Source organism: Amblyomma mixtum, chromosome 10, assembly GCF_055824585.1.
Source record: "Amblyomma mixtum isolate Tamu chromosome 10, ASM5582458v1, whole genome shotgun sequence".
NCBI lineage: Eukaryota > Metazoa > Arthropoda > Arachnida > Ixodida > Ixodidae > Amblyomma > Amblyomma mixtum.
In genome coordinates, this window is record NC_143021.1 from 9411768 (window position 1) to 9431844 (window position 20077).

Genomic DNA, 20077 nt, shown 5'->3' on the forward strand with positions numbered 1-20077 from the left:
AGTGATCGTGTAATTTCAACAAAAAATCGGGAATAGAAGATGGAGGCCTGTAGACCGCACATAAAGTGAATAAATGGCCCCAGCAGTTGACCTTAAAGAACAAGCTTTCGTGTTCATCTAGTTGATTCAACAGATGACCACTTAGGGGTTCCTTTAAAATAATACCAATGCCACCACCCCGGGAAGGGCGGTCACGCCGAAATATCTGATAACCTGGAGGAATAAGAACTGAGTTGGTTTATACCGTCATGAAGCCAGGTTTCCGTAATAACTGTTATGTGTGGATTATAGGCTAAGAGCAGGTATTCCAGTTTATCGGTTTCATTTACAAGGCTCAGAGCGTTCACATTCAGCAGTCTAAGCTCTTTTGGTGCGGTACGTGACTAAACAGAATGTCAAAAAACACGCGTCGTCCTGGAAGGAAGTGCCACTCGTTCATTCTTTGCGTCATCCCATATAAATAATATATCGTTAACCTTTAGCTTGTCATGAATTAAAGACACAAGTTTCCTGTTATCCCTATCGGCCCTCGCACTTTCCCAGAGCAACTTTCACTTCTGTAATCGTTTTGAACAAAAAAGTTAGTATCCTGCAATTTTCCAGAGTTCATCAAGACAGCCTGTTTTTCGTTGTAGTCCTGGAAGTAAGCAATGCAAGGACGGCGGCTTCCCTGGCGGCCAAGGCGGTGAATGCGTGCAATGGACTTCCATTTGACGCCAAGACGCTTTTCAAAAACATTGCTAATGACGCTTTCCTTCAGGGAAACCTCAGTTTCATCAGGCTGCTCAGTAATGCCGTAAACTACGATGTTTGAGCGCCCACTGCGGTCTTCAAGATCAACTAATTTACTGCTATGTGACGCCATCACGCTATGAAGAGACTCTGTTGCCTGCATAATGGATGCTATTTGATGCGAAGAAGCGTTAGGCTGTTTAAAGAAGACTTCAAAGGAACGCAACCGAGAATCAATCTCAAGTAGGATTTTACGATCAATATTCCAACTTGCTTTAAGTTCAGCTACTTCTTTAATAATATCAGCCTGCCCATGGAGGAGAGCGTCAAGAATTTCAATTGTTGTGGGACCCGGATTTAGTTCAACTTCGCCACAGACCAGCAGCCTACATGCAAGGTAGCACTCGTAACAAATGCACAAAACACTATGTGGGCACGGCACAACAATCAAGAATATTTCTTTCCCAGACCTTATTTTGGAAACGGAGCTACTAACCAGCACAGTGAAAACATATTTTGCGGTAAGCGGCATGGTTCCCATCACATCGCCGAGCCCACTGGTGGGGAAGCAGTTTGGCGGTCCTCTTATACGGCCATAGTCCGAAGGCGTCACAGATGACGGGAGTCCTTGATCATGCGCATGCAGGTGGTAGACGGGGGGGTGATGAACGCCCGTGGTGATAAGTGTCCAGTTCGAAGGCGATAGCTGGGTGTTCGAGGCACGTGTTGCTTGGGTTTGTAGAATCGACGATCACTGCGAAGAGGGCCTGCACAGTGAAAACATATTTTGCGGTAAGCGGCATGTTTCCCATCACATCGCCGAGCTCATCCCACCACATGTCCCGTTGTAGCGTCAAGCCAGCGGAAGGCGGCCGTAGGAAAGTAAAAACAGCGCTAAATTCTACACACACCACACAGAAAGACGGACAGGACGGGCGCTGACTCCAACTATGTTTATTGCAAGCCACATGCTGCGTATATATAGCCCGAATAAGGTGAACGCATGCGCATTTCCTACATGGCAACAAAAAAAAAACACGCACACGGACAAAAACTTCTCATAATCGGGGATTTTTTAGCAATCTATGCTCACTTCCTCGTAGGAAGCTAGAAGTGGTGCTGACGCTCATGCCACTCCTCTCATTGATAAAGAATACGCGATTATGAGAAGTGTTCGTCCGTGTGTGTTTTTTTTTTTTTTGCCATGTAAGAAATGCGCATGCGTTCACCTTCTTCGGGCTTCATATATGCAACATGTGGCTTCAATACACATACTTGGAGTCAGCGCCCGTCCTGTCCGTCTCTCTGTGTGGTTTGTGTGAAATTTAGCGCTGTTTTTACTTTCCTGAATATTATGTCACACCAACCAGCCCAGCAAAAGGTACTGTTAAGCAGTAGCTGTACCTCTGGAACAAGCCTGTCCTCCGCAGATAATCCGGGCGGCAAGGAACCGAGCAGCGAGGAGAAGAGTGTGCGCGAAGAGAAGCGGTTCGTGGCCAGTCTGATGCGGTACCTCCTGACCGCGGATCCTGGAGCAGTCTCGTCCCCGGCGGGAGGAGGGGGCGAGGGGGGTGGCGACGCCTCGTCCAAGGCTATACGCGCTCCCGCCGGCCTGGTGGTGCTCGAGGTGACCAAGACCGGCACACTTGGCCCTCTGAGCTTCCACGTGCCCCCGGGCGAGGTGTTCGGCGTCCTGGGCCTGGGACAGGCGGGCCGCTCTCTGCTGCTCCGCATCGTCACGGGCACCGTGCGGCCGGACGCCGGCAATGTCTACATCAACGGCATCGACGCGAGCCGCAGGCCGCTCCACGTACGTCCTCCTCGAAAGGCGCCTTTTCCAGTGCACTCCTCTGTGGCATTCTTGCAGAGCACTGAGTCTGGAAGCAATGGCATGCTGCTTGAAGCGGCACTTGTCCGCATCACTTGCGCTCACGCCAACGACGCTATTTAGAATTTTCAAGAGTTTACTCGAAGTAGGCGGAGCTGCCGTCGTCGCTGTAGCTGAGCCCGCGTCGCATCGCATCAGCGGTGACACATAGTTACAATGAGCAGACTGGGCAAATGAAAAAGAACTAAAAATAATACCCTGCCCGTCCAGATAGTTAGATGCAGCATTAATTCAAGAAGGCAGCGGCACAGAAATTATCTAAGACACTTGGAAATTCTAAAGTGGGCTTGGCGAAAGCCTTGTCGTAAACCCACTGCCGCTTCCCCGAACCGCTTGGCGCGGAATCACTGGGCCGCTTCGAAGCCATACGTCTCACTCACTCGACTGCAACGAGACGTCTGGTGAAGGAGCGGCAGTGCAGCTGCCACCGCTGACGCGCGCGCGCTCTTTCTACCGCTACTGTGTGACGTCCCGGTTGCTGTGCGCAGTTGCGCTCCCCGCTGGAGCGCCGGTTGCTAAGGAGGGGAGGAGGTTGCGCCGCTGCGCGGAGGAGAGGCCACAGTTGGCGCGATTCCAGCGCACGGACGGACACCGCGAGCATGAGCCATTAAAGGCTTTCGCCTTAATACCTCTGAGAGGGCGCCTTGCAGCCAATGGCGTTGACCGATTGTCGTGATGTCGCGGTTATTCACACTTCACGTTGCGTGCGACGATGTCACAACAGGGAATACGGCCGACCCCATTCGCTGGAGGACCTCCTCTCAGGAGCATTCGCTGCTTCCTTGTTTATATGTATCCGAGTGTATGGATCACAGAGGTAGAACTTGACAGAAGCCAACAGCCGCAGAAACCAAAGGGCACAGGGGATTTTTGTTTTTAATTAATTTATTTATTTTTTGTGCTGTTGATCAATTTAGAATATTACTGAATATATTATCGCTTAAAGCTAATTGATTAGAAAAGCAGAAGAAAAAACAACCACATGCCGCCGGTGGGATCCGAACCCACGACCTCCGAATTACGCGTCCGGTGCTCTACCTCTGAGCTACGGCGACGGCTGTCAAACCTTCTGCTTTCGGGGGTATTTATGTTTGCAAGTAACCTAACCTTGAGAGTGTTCATGAGCGCCACCCACGTTCATAAGCGGCAGACGTAGAACGTCCTGAGTTACCGCAGGTGTGACGTAGAACGTCATCGAACGGAGAGGGTGGAAGCTGCGTGAGAACCCTCTTATGCTTCCTATCGCGTCAAGGCTGCCAGAACCGAGGCCCTCGCTAAGCAATTAAGCAAACAAGGGAAGGGGATGAGGGGCTCGTTATAAATATGACAGAAGCCAACAGCCACAGAAACCAAAGGGCACAGGGGATTTTTGTTTTTAATTAATTTATTTATTTTTTGTTCTGTTGATCAATTTAGAATATTACTGAATATATTATCGCTTAAAGCTAATTGATTAGAAAAGCAGAAGAAAAAACAACCACATGCCGCCGGTGGGATCCGAACCCACGACCTCCGAATTACGCGTCCGGTGCTCTACCTCTGAGCTACGGCGACGGCTGTCAAACCTTCTGCTTTCGGGGGTATTTATGTTTGCAAGTAACGTAACCTTGAGAGTGTTCATGAGCGCCACCCACGTTCATAAGCGGCGGACGTAGAACGTCCTGAGTTACCGCAGGTGTGACGTAGAACGTCATCGAACGGAGAGGGTGGGAGCTCTGTGAGAACCCTCTTATGCTTCCTATGGCGTCAAGGCTGCCAGAACCGAGGCCCTCGCTAAGCAATTAAGCAAACAAGGGAAGGGGAATGAGGGGCTCGTTATAAATATGACAGGCATGTGGTCATATTTATAGAAGAAGTTATAAATATGACGTTATAAGAAGTTATAAATAAGAAGTTATAAATATTTATAGAAGTTATAAATATGACAGGCATGTGGTTGTTTTTTCTTCTGCTTTTCTAATCAATTAGCTTTAAGCGATAATATATTCAGTAATATTCTAAATTGATCAACAGCACGACAAATAAATAAATTAATTAAAAACAAAAATCCCCTGTGCCCTTTGGTTTCTGTGGCTGTTGGCTTCTGTCATATTTATAACGAGCTCCTCATCCCCTTTCCTTGTTTGCTTAATTGCTTAGCGAGGGCCTCGGTTCTGGCAGCCTTGACGCCATAGGAAGCATAAGAGGGTTCTCACGCAGCTTCCACCCTCTCCGTTCGATGACGTTTTACGTCACACCTGCGGTAACTCAGGACGTTCTACGTCCGCCGCTTATGAACGTGGGTGGCGCTCATGAACACTCTCAGGGTTAGGTTACTTGTAAACATAAATACCCCCGAAAGCAGAAGGTTTGACAGCCGTCGCCGTAGCTCAGAGGTAGAGCACCGGACGCGTAATTCGGAGGTCGTGGGTTCGGATCCCACCGGCGGCATGTGGTTGTTTTTTCTTCTGCTTTTCTAATCAATTAGCTTTAAGCGATAATATATTCAGTAATATTCTAAATTGATCAACAGCACAAAAAATAAATTAATTAATTAAAAACAAAAATCACCTGTGCCCTTTGGTTTCTGTGGCTGTTGGCTTCTGTCATATTTATAACGAGCCCCTCATACCCCTTCCCTTGTTTGCTTAAGAGGTTGAACTTGTAAGTGATGGGCCAAAGAATAGACAGGAAAGGCCTTGGCAACCTCCGATTCACTGATGACATAGCTTGGAAGCGCGGCTGTGGTGCGGGTAGTCAAGTTATTCGCTTCAAAAGCAGCGTTTTGGAGTGACTGTATCGTTAGCGCCATCTGGAGCCCGCCAGAGGAACGAGCGGGTTGAACTGTGAATTGCCCAGCCAGCTTGTCTACGGCGCTGACGAGGGTAGGCGTGACGTCACTCCACCAGCTCGTAGGCGGGAACGTGCGTATTGCGGCCCGGCGGAGGCCACTCATATATTTAAACATCCAAAATACAGCCATTCGATCAAAAATTAGCCGAATGATGACTGCATACTTCATAATTGTATCTCAGGAGAGAAAATCTAACGCTTTCTCAGTATTTCTAGATTGTCATTGAGTATCCCTCCCCAGTCACCCCTCAAGAAAGAGCCGAGCCGGCTTCGAAACGTTGGGTTTAAAATTAAAAACGTGTTGGCTGGAGACGTGTAAGAGATGATTATAAATAATGGATCCCAGCCAGACAGTCAATTCTTCTCTCCAAGTATTTAGTTTTAAGAAAGGAAGCAGCACTCATTACCCTGGAAGAGTACCAAGTATATGAGACGACGAAGTATAGCTTGCCGCTTCTTCGGGAACATTGCCGGCATAGAAGTAGTCATACTGGCTTTGGGGCTCGCACCGAGGATAATCGCCAGTACGACCTAGTCGCTCTATCAAATGACCGAATTAGGACGGGGAGCAGATTTCAGTGCAAGGCAGAACTGATTCAATAGCAGCTCGAAATGGGCAGCCCCGGACAACGAAAGATATTGTTTCAGGTGCGGAGCTTCCGAGAATGCTCCATAGGTTTCCTTTGTAACCGTGTGGGTGCATTCACGTCAATGCTAACGGCTAATTATTCACTCATTAATGAGCGATTTCTATAGTTCCTGTACACATCTATGGGCCAGAAATACGGACGCCAGTGGAATGGCTAGAAATAAGTTAGAAACACACAGCTTGCAACTAGAAAAGAAAATTATAGAGTCAGCGGCGAGAGTGCAAAACTGAGCAACGTGCATTAGACAGCAAAATCGAGCTAATGATATCTAAGTGGAAATGAAAAAACTGCACCTCAGCAAGGCATAGGTAATACGGAGAACGGCGTGATTCCAAGAGAAAGGATGCATTGCCCGGGGCGGCCGAAAATCTGGTGCAAAGACACGGAAGTTAAATAAAATAGGGTGGCCGAGCCCTGGCGCAGAACAGGACGAAATGAAGAGCATCGGAAGCGACTTTAGTCCGGCAGTGGACACAACACATGTGATAATAGTGGTGGTGGTGACAGGGATGATTGTGATCATCCTACAGCAAACTCCGTGTCTTACGCTTCTGGGGTGCGGTAGAAACTAAGAGCGCGATATGACGCTCTCCACAAGCGTGCTATTGTCACGCGCAGACCAGCGAACCACAAATATTGCGACGTCTTCGCCTCGCGTTCGTGCCTTCCACGCCACCGCACGAATTTGGGAGATGAGGAATAGTTCTGGCCATACATATGCTTCAAGTAGACAAGGAAGGGCTCCTTCCCCGATCGTTCCATTCTACCGCTTACTCCCAGAAATCCAGCAGTGATGATAAGCGGCGAATAATGATGAAAAGCATGGAGGGAAAAAAAACTGAGGAGGGAGCGTCCGGCGACATCCTTGAAGCCGGGGTCTTAACAAGTAAAGTTATAGTAAACAACAAGAGTTTTCCGCCCGTGATCACGCCCCGTGATAGCGTGCAGTAAAATCTAGCCCCGCTGGGTGCGCGCATGCGCGGATTAGCGCGGCCGACTGACTGCAGATCAACCTCCTTGCTGTAGACGCCCTGCGCCACAAGCCGTGTATACGCGCGCACTAAAACATACCAGATTCAAAACATAAAGGACTGACTGGGAGAGCGAAAACTGAGGGAGAAAACGGCTTCATAAACACTCAGTTTTCGAGCGCTGGCCGCGGGACGTCACCCTCCCTCCTTAGTTTTTTTTTTTTTTTCTCCATGAGGAGAAGCAGCAGCTTCCGAGTGTCACTGGGAAAGCAGCGTTTATTCTACAGCAGCGTAGTCGCTGTTGCTTCGCCCCGAACAACACTGTGCCGACCCCGGCTGCGCTCAGTTCCAGCAGCAGGTGGGCTACTGCCCGCAGCAGGACCCCCTGCTCGACAAGTACACGGGCGAAGAGCTGGTGCTGCTCATGGCGCGGCTGCGTGGCGTCAAGAAGCACGACCTGCAGAACGAGGTGCGATACCTGGACAACCGGCTCGGGCTGCGCAAGGCGCTCTCGCTCAAGATCGCCAAGTGCTCGTGAGTACTGCCTGCGGTGACGAAAAGTGGCTCCTACGGACGGTGGTACTTGGGCGTAATATTTTAAGAAGCGAATAAATCACACGTGCCTGCGTGCCTGTCACCGTGAGAGCTCAGCAGCTGTTTATTATTTCGGAGAAGAGCTCTGGAAAATTTATAGTTTTCGTACGCTTACTAACGCCTTACTTCACTTTTTACACTGTATCGGGATGCTTTGTTTGAGTTTGAGTTTGTTTCAACAAACAAGGAGATACAATGGTTGTGGGGGATTGGGGAAGGGGGGGGGGGGGGCGGGCTTGGTAAGCATTTTTGTAATGTATTTGATTCCCCCCCCCCCCTCGCCGCAAATATTTCGACTGCGGTGCCAACCTGCATAGAACACCTCTGCTACTTCGCTATTATAGCCGTAATTCTGATGACCTTCCGTCCTCATCATTTCTAATTTCTCATTTGCTGCTTTGAGGCTCCCCCGAGCTTTGGAGCTTGCATGTTCATCTCCCTATTACTCGTAAGTTCTTTCTCTAAGCATAAATAAGATGTTCGTAGGCCAAAACAAAAACTCCACTGCCGCACTGAGGCAGTGTTGCCACAGCGTTCACAAAAGTAGTAGCAGATTTTGATGCCAAAAATCAGCAGAAATCAGTAGATTTTCAGATATGCTGCAGTCACTTGTTTGGGCGTGTTTTCTCTACGCGGTTTGAGTTATTTCTTTAGTACGGTACGATACGGTGGTAGAAGACAAGTGTCGCTATCATAATAACAAAAGCAACGGGGTAGAGAAAGTAGCGATTGTTGCGACATCATGTGCCCCGTCATGGAACTCCCTGCCGCCGGCGCCGCGCAGCATAGCGCAGCCGACGGGAACCACGGTACCTCAGTCAACAGTTCTCTACATTCGTATCTCCAGTGAAAGAAAAGTTTTGCATTTGTCTTACAGAGTAGCTGTTGTTATCTCAGACAATCAAATACGAAGTGAACATCGAAAAGATAATGATCACATGCAGTGACTTGTAGAGATTTCTTAATCGGTTCACTGACACCGAATACCACACAATACAGTTAATGATTAAGTTCAGAAAATTAACGTGGAAACTATCCGTCGCCTTCATCTTGGAGGTTTTTGCGCCATGTTTCCATCCTGTTGAACATTTGCTTCTCTACACTGAACTGGAAGCACGATGAAGAGGCAATGAGGCGCTTGGTATGCCGCACGGCACATAACAGTGTCCGTTGCAAGTTTGTTTCTTTGCTTGGTTTTTAGCTTAACAGCAGAAAATACCCTCTGGAGGTATTGGACGTTTGCTACACTGGTGTAGCTGGTGTAGGTCAAAGAAATGGCCCTAGACTTGACTTCGTGCTAAGCTGTGTTCGTGCGCCACACAGGGTAGATGAGTGAGCCGTTGAACCGGCAGTGGCTGATGCAACCTGGCCATCAGTATCACTGTGTCACCTAACAAATAAGAAAAGTTGGAAAGACATACTCTGTAGAACCAAAGAGTAGTAGTTTTTGTTCCATTCTAGTGGGAAAAAAGCAAAAATTAGCAGATTTGATGAGGTTATCACTGAATCAGTAATTTTTTTCAAAAATCAGTAGATCTACTGATAAATCAGTAGCAGTGGCAACACTGCACGGTGACTGAGGCCACCTTGCTGTGGTGCACTGCTGAGGTGTTGGAACAGCTCAACATTGTTGCTCTACCCCAGTTCAGAATCAAAACGGCGCGAAACGCGTATAATTAATCCATGAAGCACATAAGTGTTCATTACCAAGCTTTATCAGTTAGCACTCAGCATGCGTAATAAGCAGTTATGATTTGAGTACCAACGACGTGTAGCCGACATGGAAAGCCCCTTTCGTTTGTCAAGTGATATCAGTTTCAGTTCATTTCTGATAGTGATGCATAGTACATGCACCGTGTGCTACAGGAGGAGGCCCCATGATTTGCATTGACAAGAAGGCCTCCTGTTACTGCATAAAAAGTGGCGTAATTATTGGATGCTGATATAATTAAAATCTATTAGAAATAAAAGAAGGCGTGTACAAATAAAATCATGTGTATCAATAAAGGTTACGTAATTGTAGTACATTAGTATTATCGGAATCAAGGCATCGAATGGAAAACAGGAAATACAAAAAATAGTGTAAAAACGATCCACAATAGGTACATATGAAAAACGAAAGCCAATTATGTCAATAGTCATCAGTTAACGACCAATACACACTGTTCAAAGTCATATGGTAAGCACTACAGTGCACTAGGTAAAAGCCTAAAAGTAAAAGCCACTTAAATAATAATTGTGCACAAAATCGCAGCCTGAATTCATATTTAGGGCTTAACCAGGGCATCTGAATGCATGTTTATGGTGAAATTTGCTAGTGGTTGCTTGTCAGTGGTGTAGCTGCTCTATTTCACTGCCCGCTTAGTGCATGCCCTCTAAGCTGCTCGACTATCACCTGTAAAATGCCCGCGCCACCTTCTCACAATTCTTATCAATTTTTTCCAGCTTCTTCTGCTGTCTGCTATTTAGCGTCTTTTTTAACTGCCAAACACTGCTGCGGGCACCACGGCTCAATAGTCAAGACTCTTTCTGTTACACCCCAATTTCATTTGCATCATGAATCAATTTCTTTTATATGATTGCTTTAATTTATTTACAAAGTGCAGCAAAGCGGAATAGGGTCAAGCAGGAAAGGAACTTTTTTTCGATGTCACATAAACAAAAAAGTAAGTAAAAAAAGATAACCCTAAAGTATACCAATAGAAATAAACAAATAAGTTTACAAATTTATAACGTACACAGTATGGAGGTACACACAGCAAACGCCGTGAAGCTCCAAAAACAAAGAATTATGTTCACTCAAAATGCCTATTATTCGGGCACTCTCCGTAGATAGAAGAGGACAGTCTTGGGGTATGGAATTATTAATGAATATTGTTCTCGAGATTCATGAATATTTGTACGAATTCGTGGATTCACAAATTGGTTTCTTGCTACTAGTGAGTTTATGCCGAGAATGTCTGCCTAAAACAAATAAAAACAGCGCATGGAGACGAGGACTAAACGAGATAACAAGGACGGCGCTGAACTTCCTACTTTTATTTCCAACGAATCGTGCGAACATATATGCACTCTGAACAATCCGGCGTCATGGTCAGTGCATGCGCAAATATGTCAGCTCTTTATCAGAAAGAGTGATAGAAGCGGAGCTAACACATGCTTCTCCCCGATTATAAATCAATTCCTATTCAATGATTTCGCGCGTTACACGTTGATTATTCTTTTTTATAATGACGGTGCTAGAAAGATCTGGGGAACGTAAGGCAGTGGGCGGCCAGAAGTCCTTCAAAATCTTTTCCTTTAAGGGCATTATCTACGTTTTTGGCATGCTCCCTCAACCTGCCATTCACGCATCTCCCAGTTTGGCCGACATATGTTTTGCCACAGATTAGCGGAATTTCGTACACTACACCTTCTGCGCATTCAACAAAGGGCCGCCGATGCCTCTTCCCACAGTTCTTTTGCTTCGCTGTCTCGCGATCAGTCATCTTGCACAGCTTTGGCAGCTTGTGAGGAGCAGAGAAGACGACTTTCACGTCGTACCGCTGCGCTACCTTTTTCAGGTTGTGTGACAGCTTGAGAATGTAAGGTATCACAGCTACCTTTTGCCTACGCTGTGCGTGGGCGTCACACTTACTCACGTCAATGCGCAACTTTTTGAGTAGGCCTTCGGCAACCGAAATGAGAAGGTGCTGCGGATAACCGGCACTGCTCAGCCTATCGGCTTGATGGTTGAACGTTTCTGCGGCGAGATGCGGGCAACTTTTGCTAAGGGCGTTTTTAAAGCAGGAGGTGGCGATGGCTCGCTTAACGAGCTTTGAGTGTGCAGAGTTGAATGGCAGAAGCGGTTTTCTGGCGCGCGAATCATAGCCCCAGCAGACACCATCATCTTTAAAGTGAAGCCTAATATCTAAAAATCTAATTTGGCCGTTCGTGGGTTCCCTTACGAAAATGGCAGATATGGGCCAGATATATTTTATATATGGCTGTATATACTCATATATGGGATCATATAAAGTTAAATAGGCCCATATATGGTCGTATATACGGCCAGATATGACCATGGGAAGCCTGATATGCCGCTATATACTGCTATATATGGGCGTATAAGACCACAAATACGGGCAGATACGGCCATAAGGTACCTTATATAGTACCATATACTGTTATATATAGTCGTATTTGCGTCCTTATATAGATGCTCTTTCTTTATATGGGGCCTTCAAATCCTTATATGGAAAAAATCTCGCAGATATGGAATATATCCTACCTCATATATGGGATGCTTGTGCCATATACTTCCGAACTTAAATAATTAACTTTGTGTCGAACATGATATTGTTGGTTAATTAAGATGGTGAAACACACCGCACAACAAGGTACTAAGCTTTGTATGATTGAGGCTTCAATCAAGTTAGACTGCTATTACATAGCGGTGTTTAATTAAGGTGAATTAAAGTACAGTGCTATAAATCACCTTCAACTTTTCTATGATTTAAATGCACTTATACATGCATATACGCGCTTTCTATCTTGGGTGGACTTCGAACCTTCCTGACGAACTGAACCTTCCTGACTGGGTCTAAATAAGTGGATTACAAGTCCAGCGAGTTGGTTGCGATCGAAATCATAGTTTTTAGGAACATAGATAGATTATAGAGTCCCGAACGTACAACAACCGCTTGGGGATCGAACTCAGCCCCTTCGCAAACGTGATGAATACTCAAACCATCAAGCCGGTGGTGCGGTGTACGTTCCTTCTTTGGGCGCTGTTCCCCAAAACTATGTCGTTCTGAAGGACTGGGAAACCTGCATTAATTGTTTGCGGTAATGCCGGACAACAAACGTTTGCAAAACCGCTGCAGCATACAGCCATTTCTTGTCCAGGAGCGTAAATAACACATCGCTCCTTGCGGCACAGGGATGAAGATTAAAACGCTCTAGTATAATTATCAGAGAAAAAATACAAAATGTTTGTAAATTCATCTATGTAGAGTTGCCAGCAAAACGTTTACAATGCAGACGAGAAAAACTCCACAGCTACACGCAAATCTTTTATCTATCGCCTTTTCCGCGCCACCGAGACTCCGTGGTGTACTGACCAAGCTCGCCATTCTACTCCGACTGTTGTGCCAAGCTGAACAGTTTGTAAAAAATCTTCTGCAAATAGTTCTTGATACTATGCGCGTTGGTCTGTTTCTTTTCGCCTCAACTTTTTCTTCCCTTGATAATCCAACCTCCCCTGCCGGCCGATATTCAGATGCCAGTTCTGAGACCGACCGTCACGGGAACGCAAGAGACACCTTATTTGCGTAATAAATGAGTCGCCGCTGTGTCCACGGTCAGCCACCACTCACGGCAAAATGTTCCTTACCCTACTGAGCGAGAGATGGCGTTGCTGAGGCGGTGAAAAAGCAGACCTTCGAGACCCGCCCAGAACAGCAGAAAAGCGACACATTGCCGCCTTCGGCGGTGCTCAGAAGGTAGCTGGAGGGTGGGTAGTCCAGGTCCGTGTCACTTTCCCCCTTTCTTTCGCTCCGAAAGGCACGCCGAGGGTACCGAGGGAACCAGAGCTTTGCAGAGGGGCGTTGCAAGCGCGAGTGAAAAGCACCATAGCACCGTCTTCCGCGACTCCCCACAATTGACCGGACAGACCTGTCACCCCTCCCATTGAGAAGTTGCGCGTAACGCCCTTTCTCTTGAAAAAAACCAGTTCCGCACATACTTTGCACGTGTTGGACTACCTGGAAATCTGTTTGCGCTGACGCTTGCTTTTTCCTTCGTGCTAGAACGCTGACGAGATTAAGAGGATTAAGAAAATGTACAAGGGCGATAGAAAATAATGTGAACAGCATGTTGCCTACGCACTGCGAAATTGGAATTCATGTCTGTAGCGTACTTGCGTTCGAATTAGGCGCCGCGCTGTTCGCATTTCTTTCTATCGCGACAGTACCCTCTCAGGTGCAGGTTCCAAGAAAGAGTGGTCAGCGATTTTTTTTCTGCGCCGAACCTGAAAAAAAGAAGAGAGAACTGACAGTGCATCAGGTCCACTTCGTGGAGCAGATTGTTGACGAAACCGCCGTTACCGTTGCGGCGAAATGTGTCTCGCAAGTAATTGGCAAGTTCATTTAAGACGTGTAATTCGAGCCTAATACCTTTTTTTATGACCGGGACATTTTCGCAAAATACTTAATTTTTTTGGGTAGCTGAGCAGTTCGATGTACGCAACTTTTTTGGCCAAATAGTTGGAATTTCTTTACGTTTTTCGCTGAATAATAACGAGTATGTGTTTATTTGGACGTAAAATGAAAATATTCGAGGCTGAAAAGAAAAACGAAAATACGCGCGAAATGCGCTTACCAGCTGCTCGCTTACGGCTAACAGAAAAAAATGCTATAGTTTGGTCAATCACTACGCAGTGGTAGGTACATTTAATTTAATGCCGATTGCAGCGCACGTGCATTCCCAAAACAATTTATTTGCAGAGCCATCTCTTATATTCAAATGCTCACTCATGTGCAAGCTAATATCTTTACTACTTTTACTTTGAGACATTTTTTACATCTAGCAAAATAACTTCGGAAATTGAGCCGGGCGTCACACAAAGGAACAATGAGGTGGTGGTGGTAGTGGTTTATTTAAAAAAAAATCACTGACCTTGCCTCACACGCGTCTGCCTAACGCAGCTGTTGATGTCAGCCTCCAAAATATTTGTTTGCATTACTTTACCGGCAGAGGCTTTAATGGCAAAAAAAAAATAGTTTCGCTAGCGCGAGCTCTACGGCTAAACACTGCATGCTTAGTGAATTACAATAAAAATTCGTTAGAAATAATATACACGCGCAACATACCAAACCAATTTAGCAAGAGAAAACCGCCTACTTCAGCTTGCGCAAAGAAGTTATCCAGGCTTGCCGTCTCTCGTTCTCAATCATTTCACAGACAACAATTCCGGGGAAAACCTATTCTTGAATGGGAAAAAGTGCATGAACGTATTTTTTTTTGTACACTCGAAGATTTCATCAGACATGGCAGTTGCGCGAAACACACACACACAAGACAGGTTACGGGACGAGCGCAAACTTACAACTGATTTTATTCAAAATGCAAAGCACATATTTAAAGGAAGCAAATGAAAAATAGAATGGAAGATTTCACTACACCAACTTCCCGTCGACATGCTTGCATTGTTTTGTTTTTTTTTGTCTTGCTATTAATGTTTTTGTTAACGCTCGATGCGAGCGATGGAAAAGTTCTGCAAGATTTTGCTACACATCGATAAGATTCACCATTACCTCCAAAATTTCCTTGGCAGCAGATTACAAATTTTGAATATTGAATTTTTTTTTCCAGGAATGTGGGACATATGTCCAGGAAATCTATAGAGTTGCACGGGCTGCTCTTGGCCGTTGATGTTGTGAGAACTATTTTGGCAGCACCCGACACAACAATACGTTTCTCCACTCTCTCAACGTCGCGGCATTCCAGTCATGACTCACAACGAGCGGCAACCCCTCTTTTGTGCACCCACGAGCAGGAAGGCACGTGTTCACAATGAAAGAAAGAGTGTCAGCAGCGCGAGCAGCACGCGGGTACCAGTCGAGGCGTTGCTGACTCCATGCGCTCCGCCGGCGACGTGCCCACACAGAATTTCGGAAATGGCCAGCAGGCATGAAAAAAGTGCAATATAATCGCTGTTTTACATTCGTCCGGATAGCGAAGCTGGTTGACTGGCTTTAGCATTGTAGTGAATTAAAACGAGGACGCAGCGATTATATCGCAGTTTTTCGTGCCTCACTCATTGACGTCCCACTCATAGTTCAGTTATTGAAATTTAAACAGCAAGAGAAAAAATCGATAACAAATTATTTAGCAGTTGTAGGAACACCACGTGGTACTCCATGTATAATAATGCCTCATGCATGCAAAGAAGAAAACACGCATCCAAAAGTTAGGTGTCCATACTCCTTGAAGTGCCCTTACAGTTTGAAGAACAGGTGTCTAATTGACTCACATAATGAAATCAGCCGCATACCTAACATGGTCGGCTGGAATTGCGAAAAAAGCATCGTTACTATACACAGACAATGGTAGTGCTATATACTGGATGTCTTCAGGATGAACACTGCTTTGCTTTATGTAGATGTATCCCGCTCAGAGAAGCATGGGTGTAAGGAAACAAAAAGTCTAAGCATTTCTTGCTGAGTATGTTACATGACTTTTGTGTTAGGTATTTACTCAGGGCTTAGGGGACAGCAATTAGGGACAGCAAAGGAATTTTGCCGTGGTGTATCGCATTGTGATGGTAAACTTCAGGAAGGGTTTAGCGATGTGAAATGCAATAAATTACTTTACAAAATGTAATGCACTTTCTAGTTTTCTATCTATTGATCCAGAAAAAGGTTTTACATGGCGGGAATTCACCAATATCAATATAAAAATTTTAAACCGCTCTATGCAACGTGATAAAAATCAATACAGAAAAACTTATAAGCGAAACATCGTGAAAAACTACGTAAGCACGCACAGAAAAACGACATCGTACCCACAACGCGCACGCACGCATGTAAAAAAAACTGCCCTAACCCGCTGAACCACACAGATGTATAAAAAACCGTAGTCTGAAACTACAGATGCCCGCTCCAAGAACGCCCCAAAAAACCACTGCCTATTACTCATCGCATTCCTTCTCTTTACACAAAGAAACAAAGCAACTCCTAGGACTCCTACCAGTGATGTCTCATTGAAAACACCCCAGACTATGTAAATCCGTTCCCAGTTTGCACTCATGAATTTAGTTCCAAAATAGACTCTGTTCCGGTGGACCCTCATGTGCATGCGCAAGCATGCACGATCTCCATAGAAAGAGATGAAATTTTATCTTCGATATATAAACACAGCAGTAGGTCGAGCCACCCATAATTAGCGAAGTTTGTTTTCGCTTTCGGAGGGAATATCTTGGCGCTCTCCTAGCTGACTGCAAACTGAACGAGAGAACGACGTCCACCTCCCCCCCCCCCCCCCCTCCCTCTTCCCTGTTACCCAGATGACGTCACTCGTGCTCGCCAAACTGCAGCGCATGGAGCCTATACCTAACTTCGACACCACAGCTGTCGTTCCGCTATTAAAACCCTATTCGAAACACCATGTGAAAAAAAAATGCAATGTAAATTATTTACTGGTCACATGTTAACAGTTAAGCCCACTTTGTTCCGTCTACAGCAAGGCAAGCGAACAGCGCATGGGAACAAAACAAAATATTTTGCCTGTCTACTTTCAGCTGTCGTGCAGAACTAGCCTGATTCCTGTGTCTGGGTGAAGGGTCTACCGAAGTATATATTTTTAAACTGGCTGCAAGTGAATACCTCTCTGCAATGTAGAAAAAGAAGGCGATATGCGTGTTCGCGTTTCATTCCGGCTGGATTGTACAGCCGATCCTACTTATAATGAACCTGACGCTCACGCTCATTATGTTTGCTTCTTAGTATGATGACTCCCCATATTACCGCAAAAAATACTAAATCAGAGAAAGATAGCTTTTGTCTCTTGAATTGAAGTCCATTGTGCACGCAACCAGAACATATCACGGCGCTTTCCGAGCTCTCCAGCGCCGTCATGAGCTGCTTCGATGAGACCCTTGCTTTCGACGAATAAGCGCTAGTCCGCATTGTTCGCGTATGTGGTCTCGGCTTTTGTGGAGTGTGAATACACAAGTTTTGGCGAATGCAAATTGTCACAAGTGAAGTTTTGGAAACTGTAACCCTTAGCGGAGGATTGCTGATATCGCAGGACGAATAGAACGAGCGGGAAGCGCCGGTGTCACCCGGCATGCCGAGCATTGCTTTAGGGAGCCGTCAACAGTCGACCACTGGCGCCGCTCGTGGATAACAAATGAGATCCTTTTCGTTGATGCGATCAATCGTCGAACATGCTTCTGGATAAAGCAGTTCAGCACCGAGTATTTGTGGTATGGAAGAAAGCGGATCTGCCACGACCGAGAAGCGCCAGTTCTCCGGCTATCAAGTGTTTCGTCGCAATCATCCGGTCTTCTTGCAGTGATCATGCTGGGTAAACAAGTATAGTTACAATCCGCGCATCAGAAAGAGAATATTTAACATAGCTTGCGTTTTATGCCATACAAACGATCACAGGCAACGGTGGTACTGCAGTGCAGTCGACATTTGTGTATTCCCGCTGAAATTTCACGCACACGATGTAAATGCTGAATGACGAGTCATTAACTTGAAGCACTAAATTAGCGACAACGCAAGCAGTGTGCTAAACAAAGAGGAGAAGAAACAAGTCAGCAGCAGATGTCGAAATCAAGAGGGCCGAAGCAGTTGCGGGACGCGGCTCTGAGGCAAGATAACGGCCACCGCCAATGACAGGGGCGGTCTCTGTTCGCATTTCGTAAGCATTTGAAACCGTCGAATGTCGGCCGGACGCCGAAGAGCCTCTGAGTGCTCAACTTTCCGCGAAGATATCTTTTTCTCATTTTCCGCAAAGCTCAGTCGACTCGAGTGGCGATCGGTTCGACGGGATTTCAAGCAGCCGTGTAGCACGCATTGGGCATGGCAAGGAAAATACTAGCGATAACGTCAAGGGGAAGGATTAGAGCATTACGGAACAAACTGGTGTCATCCATATCTTAGCACTAACAAAATGCGGAAAAATGACCTTAGGGTGGCCAAGTAACGAGCCGAACAAAGGTCGGCGTTTAGAGTGGCAGAGTGGACTCCAAGGGCAGCGAGTCACAGTCAAAGCTTATGGAATGTCTGATGAGCAGATGTGACAAAAAACAAGGGTAGCCTGACCTTGCCCGACTGAATTCAACAACAGCTAATCGGTGGTCGATGGGAGGGTTCTTTGTCTTGTAAAATTGGTCACGAATGACGATGATGACGATCCCCGTCTTCAACTTTGGAGTGAAAAGCGACCCTCAGATCAGGCGATTCGGTTCTTATAGCCGTTGCAGCCTTCTGCTTCTCCTTAAAGAACTACAACATGTTGTTGTGTGCTGCAATGGAGTACAGCGCACACAAATCCCCCCCCCCCCCTAAAAAAAAATAAAAATTCCGACACAATCCGTGCAATTATGCATGCAAAACAGTATATACCAGCGATCTAATTTTTCCAATGAAGTATGCTAACTGCTGTTCCCTGATAGAGGGCATTTGTTGCCGAGTTTTGTGTGTTCATGACGACGAGCACTAGATGAAGTTGAAAAGTGTTTTGTTTCAATCTAGGCAAGAGAAATCGAAGAAACATCAAGAGATGCACCTGGTCATCACACCAGGGAAAAGTTTGGCGCCCTTGGTCACTCTAGTCAGGTCGTAATCACGTCGATTTAACCGGACATTGAAGATACCTCAGAACGCCGTCGTTTTTTGAAAAATTCAGGCAAAGATAACGCCCTAACACAATGACTGCCTGTGTTTTCACAAAAACAAGCACTTAAGCCTCAACAAGTAATTAGAATTTTAAGAGGTTTGTTAGGAAATTAACGGTGATAATTCCACCACACTATACGGCCGCTTGGCCGAATAACTTGCATGCAGGGACCGCTGTGGTGTACCGCTAATCATTTCTTAATATAAATTGTGAAACCGCACCTTCACAACATCATTTATGTGGGCAAAAAACTCATGAAACCTATTTGTCCAAAACGGATATTGCCGTTTGACTAGCTACATATTTGATAGAGAAGGCGCGCCGTTACCTTTGATAAGCAGCTGAAACGTTCCCGTAATCCACCCTGTCCTAAAGCAACAAAGATGTAAAATGACGTGATTATGTGCCACAACGGACAGCTAGTACAGGCATTCAAGAAGAGAAGACCGCTCACGCATGGGGTGCCGAATCTGCGGAACAAGCAGATGCTAAATCTGCGAGCGAACGCAAACGTCAAGCTGCGCATCGTATCAATCTCTAGGAAAGGCGATTGGGACCTTTGTGATGTATCTGACGTGATGTATGGTCGAATTCATTGCGCAGTGTCCAGCACAAGGAGCAGAGAGCTAGCGATTTTCGAAATTCGCTTTAACAATCACTTCGAATATAACAGGTCTCTATCAAGCCTCTCTTTGGTTTATGTAGATAGGACGAAATATTTATTCGGTTCAGTTTACATAATACGTCCTACAGAGTGATCCGAAAACACGACGCAGCAGGGGTATGTTAGTTATATTTATTTTGATAAAGATACACGCGATATAAAGCCCCATCTCGATGGACACTTCCAAAGCATACACGCGAAGCGCCTGCGCGCCCAGCACGCGCCGCGACGGGCGCCGAAAAGTGGCATGAACCTCCATGCTCCTGGTGCTGGCTCGCTCCCCCTCGGGTGCCGACTGAAAAAAAATGTCAAGCCGTGAACAGGAGATGGTTGGGGAGCTGCAAGGATTCCAAGA

The 20077-nt window shown here is 46.1% G+C and overlaps 1 protein-coding gene across 1 annotated transcript in view; it reads left to right on the plus strand.

Moving 5' to 3' along the window:
* The window catches only part of LOC149325097 (phospholipid-transporting ATPase ABCA3-like), a 282026-nt gene that overhangs the window by 232301 nt on the left and 29648 nt on the right, over positions 1-20077 (plus strand). The window contains exons 19-20 of the mRNA XM_089564187.1: positions 2163-2542; positions 7420-7607. Coding sequence (XP_089420313.1) covers positions 2163-2542; positions 7420-7607 — 568 coding nt within the window. The remainder of the gene's footprint in view (positions 1-2162; positions 2543-7419; positions 7608-20077) is intronic.